This window comes from Antrostomus carolinensis, unplaced genomic scaffold, assembly GCF_000700745.2.
Source record: "Antrostomus carolinensis isolate BGI_N321 unplaced genomic scaffold, ASM70074v2 scaffold32463, whole genome shotgun sequence".
Lineage (NCBI taxonomy): Eukaryota > Metazoa > Chordata > Aves > Caprimulgiformes > Caprimulgidae > Antrostomus > Antrostomus carolinensis.
The window spans coordinates 5,604-9,667 of NW_010306400.1; the positions used below are offsets into that span (position 1 = coordinate 5,604).

The 4,064-nt window shown below is 40.5% G+C and overlaps 1 protein-coding gene across 2 annotated transcripts in view; it reads right to left on the reverse strand.

Moving 5' to 3' along the window:
• LOC104522760 (protein phosphatase inhibitor 2) overlaps positions 1–4,064 on the reverse strand; it is an 8,220-nt gene that overhangs the window by 2,521 nt on the left and 1,635 nt on the right. The window contains exons 4-6 of one of the 2 annotated variants that reach the window (XM_010165132.1): positions 3,291–3,470; positions 1,877–2,085; positions 317–363 (exon numbers count right to left, since the gene is read on the reverse strand). In XM_010165132.1, coding sequence (XP_010163434.1) covers positions 2,006–2,085; positions 3,291–3,470 — 260 coding nt within the window. In that variant the 3' untranslated portion in view covers positions 317–363; positions 1,877–2,005. The remainder of the gene's footprint in view (positions 1–316; positions 364–1,876; positions 2,086–3,290; positions 3,471–4,064) is intronic. The other variant, XM_029084304.1, reaches the window with a different exon arrangement.

The window sequence follows — 4,064 nt, forward strand, 5'->3', positions numbered from 1 at the left end:
ATTTTTAAAGGAAAAGTGTTTGTGGAGAGGAACAAAGGTCACTATTTTGCTGGCAAAGTCTATTTACATTGTTTATGGAGTCATAAATAGGGAGTAGCCAGAGAAGTTCCAGAGAAGCTGAAATGCTGAAGCACACAATCCTTATGCAGTGTATTACAACGTGAACTTTATTTTCCACCAAAAAGCTTGGCTGCTAGAATACGTATGCATGGCATAAATTACAGCCACTTGAGGCAAGAAAGGAATGACCTATCCACTTAAAACACGTGGTAGCCCACGATGAAGACAGGGGCAAAAACATACAAACAGTTCTCACCATCACTGGACTGGCCATCTTCATTTCAATCAGCAAGAAATCTCAGTCTGTAACCAAGAAGCGCAACTCATATTAGTAGACCTGGTGGTATCTGACAGAACCCTCCTTAAAAACCTGTCCTAAGTCTTTAGTCCCTTCTTCAAGAGGAGAGTGTAGAGATTAGAAGAGTACTGTTAGTTTTACTCAAATACAAAATAGACAGGATTAGAGGGTAGAAAGGAACACTGGATAAGAGAAGGACAGAACCTTTAAAGGATCTTCACGGCCAAAAAAAATTCCAAATGAGAAGAGGGTCTCAACTTGCCTGAAAAAACAACCCAGGAGCCAGGAGAGCCCTCGAGTCACAACAGACCACTAAGAAATGCCTCTTAGGTCACATCTGTACCTGGAATGATCATCAGTGCTACAGAAGTCATGTTATTCCACTGGAATAAAAAGACACTGCACGCCAGCTCTCACTTACACAGAGTGACAGTCTCAGACACAGCAGGTGATCTCTGTAACTTCCAAAGAACTGAAGTCAGATGGAAGAAATTATCAAAACGCAGCTACAGCACAACATGCAGAAAGAGACAGACATTTCCTTTGCAGTTAAAAAGCAACCATCAGAGCTGTCAGTCAGTTTAACAGAGTGAAGCCAAAATAAGCCATCGCAAGCATCAGCTCCTACATCACCCAATACACAGAGTAAAGCAAATTCTCCTTTGCTGCTCTGTAAGAGAGCAGTTTAAAATATATTTATTTGAAGTTGAAGAGTTATTTGAAAGCTATCCAGATGAATAACCTTTCCTAACAGGGTAATCTCAGGAACAAGAATATTAATAACATTTTGATCTACTTCCATGAAGGAAACAACCAAACCAAAATCCTGTTTTAAATACCCAACTGCTTAATATGACCAAAAGCACAACTAGCAAAAAAAAACCAAGTACCAAGTGTAAAAAAAAGAAAAAAGTTATTTGAGAAACATTCTGTAGCTCTAATATCTGTTTAATTAGCATTTATGAATAAGTAGATTCTTTTGTGCCCTCAAAATAGAGATGAATGATAAAGTCATATCAAAAGAGTTATTTCAGTAAAACTTTCACATTAACACAGCAATGTTGCTGAACATTTATCATCTCAATGCAGGAATTTCTTAAAACGTGGGCAGTGGCAGAAGACAGGGGGATTTATTAGCAGTTTTGATCATGTTCTGTCACCCTTTACCAACCCTGCCACAAAGAATCACACACAATCAGTCTGAGGGCATTCAGTTCACCAGCTGCTACAAAAGTGAGACCAGTACTTAACCTCAGGAGACCTGATCAAGCACAGAGACCAAAAGCTATGATAACTGCTGCAGAGATTAGGAGATAATGAAACATCAGGGTCTGTTAAGCAGAATGATATAAAACAGAATGAAGAACTGAGAACTACACCAAGTTAACAGAAAGTATTTCTATACGCCATGGTGTGGAGGCAAACCATGTTTGGGTTAAAGTCAATGGTCAGATAAACTGGCAAACAGTTACATTTATGGAATCTATTGACCATGAGCAGTCTAAAATTGATAATTACCAGTTGTGGCTGTGAAGCTGGTTATGAGGCAAGGTGGAATGGACTTCAACAACAGAGATGGAAAAATGCTGCAAAGGTGTGCCTTCTTTCCACTGGAGAATGCAGCTGGGGAGCGGAGTTGCCTCTGTTTTACAGCAGAGTGCAGAGAGATGGCAGCTTCACGCCATGGAGAAAGGCCATAAGGTTGCCTATCGGAGCCCTCCTTTCCCCTGGAGAGTGAAGTTCTAGTAAATAGCCATTAGAAGGCATATGGTGAGTTACTGGATAAAGTCAGTCCATTAATGGGTCTCAGACACATACCAAATGACCCTTTCGGAGCAATAATGGAGGCATTACTTCTCCTGTAAATAAATAATGGGACTAAAACGTGTAATCCACAGAACTTAAAACCACAAAACTTCGCTAATCACCTTTTTATTGTGTGGAATTTAAACTAATTTTAGAAGAGTTCCTAGTTCACATGGTTGTGAAAAGCAAATGTGAACCAAGTTAAACCCATGCAGCATCTTCCCAAGTCTGCAGATTGTGCTAATGTCTCATAGCTTTGTCAAGCAACAGATGAATGAGGCTTACAGACTTCATTGCCACTAGTCTCATGAGCAACAGATGTCTATTTTTTAATGCCAAAACCTCGTTTGGAGCGCTGTTACACACAGAGGGGAGTAGTGAACAGCTGTAATTATTCACCAGAAGGCCACCACAAAAATGAAAAGACTTTTATTATACAGTCTATCCTCTTCACCCAGAGAGAAGCTTAAAGATGAAAGAGAAGGTGTCAGCCTCTATAGTTTTATGAGTTTCCTATCAAGAGACAGCCCTGAAGCAGGTTCCAGAAACAGCTCCTTGCTAAAGGTCCCAGACTTTCTTACAGTAGCTCCACTAAAAGCAAAGCTGAGGGTCTTATCCCACACTATAGAAATGAACATTGCTGCTTAAGGACAAGTGCATACTGAAGTCCTAACGGCAGTTTTAGATTACAGTAAGACAGGCACAAGTTCTCATTTAGCAGTCAGACACACTCCTCTCACCAGGGAGGAAACATTCGTGCTAGTTTCCCACTGCTGCCTACAGGATGGTTTGGGAGCAGAATGGGAACTGAGCCACGAGGTAAGGCCAGGCTCTCCTGGGCAGCCACAGCTTTAACTGCTCTGTACAAGACAACTCTTCCTTTAAAAAAGGATGCTGGCAACGTTTGCTTTTCTGTTAGGTCACAACAAACAGAAGCCCACAGGCTGAATTAGCAACACCGCTGGTTTTGGTGCCGTACTATCCAGACAGCATGCAGCATTGCACACCGAGTGTGACATACATACTGTGCCCTTCCTACTCATTCTCACACCTGACTATTCATTTCCCAACAGCTGAAAGGACTACCAGTACTTAAAACATGCTTTTTAATTTATCAGTAGCTCACCATGTTCGGTAGCTTCTGCATTTATTGTTTCTACATCTGCAGCATCATGCATCTCTTCATCCTCATCATCGTCCTCTTCTTCACCGTGTAGCTCTTTTGCAATCAGCTGTCTTGCCAGTTTGATGTTTCGTCCTTCATTGTAGTGCATTTTTCTCTTCATTTCAAACTGTTTCTTTTTCTCTGTGGACAAACAAACACAAATATTTACTTCTTCCCTTTTTTAAAAAAAAAATCAACTTATTTCTTCTTCAGAGTGGCAATAACTGCTTCCTAGGTCAAATTTATTCCTATCTTGAAAGTCCATTGATTATATGATCAAGCAATCACTGAATTAAAATTATTTTCTTCAAGGAAGGGAGTGTTCTTTTAAATGAGTCTGACTTATAAAAAGGCCCGTAATTAATGGGCTGGAGTGGCTGAAGCACTTTTAAAAGAACCTGTCTGCAAGTAAGGGCGAGTCTGAACCAAGAGTAGCGTCTAGTAACAGCATACAAAATTCCAAAGTTTCACAAGTCTTGTGTCTAAGGAAACTCAAGGACAAATTGAGATCTACTGGTGGGACAGAAGATGAACTTTTGCAGATGTCTGACTTGACTTCTGGCTAGCTCCCAAAGGCCAGTTACCAGAGATGTATTTACCACGTGCAGAAGAAAATATTTTCCACTTTTCCCATGGCCTGAAGCCTAACTTTGCTCCATATACAAAACATCAGCAGGTCTAGCAGTAACACATGATAATTAAATTAAACTTTGCTTATTGGCAGGCCCCACACTC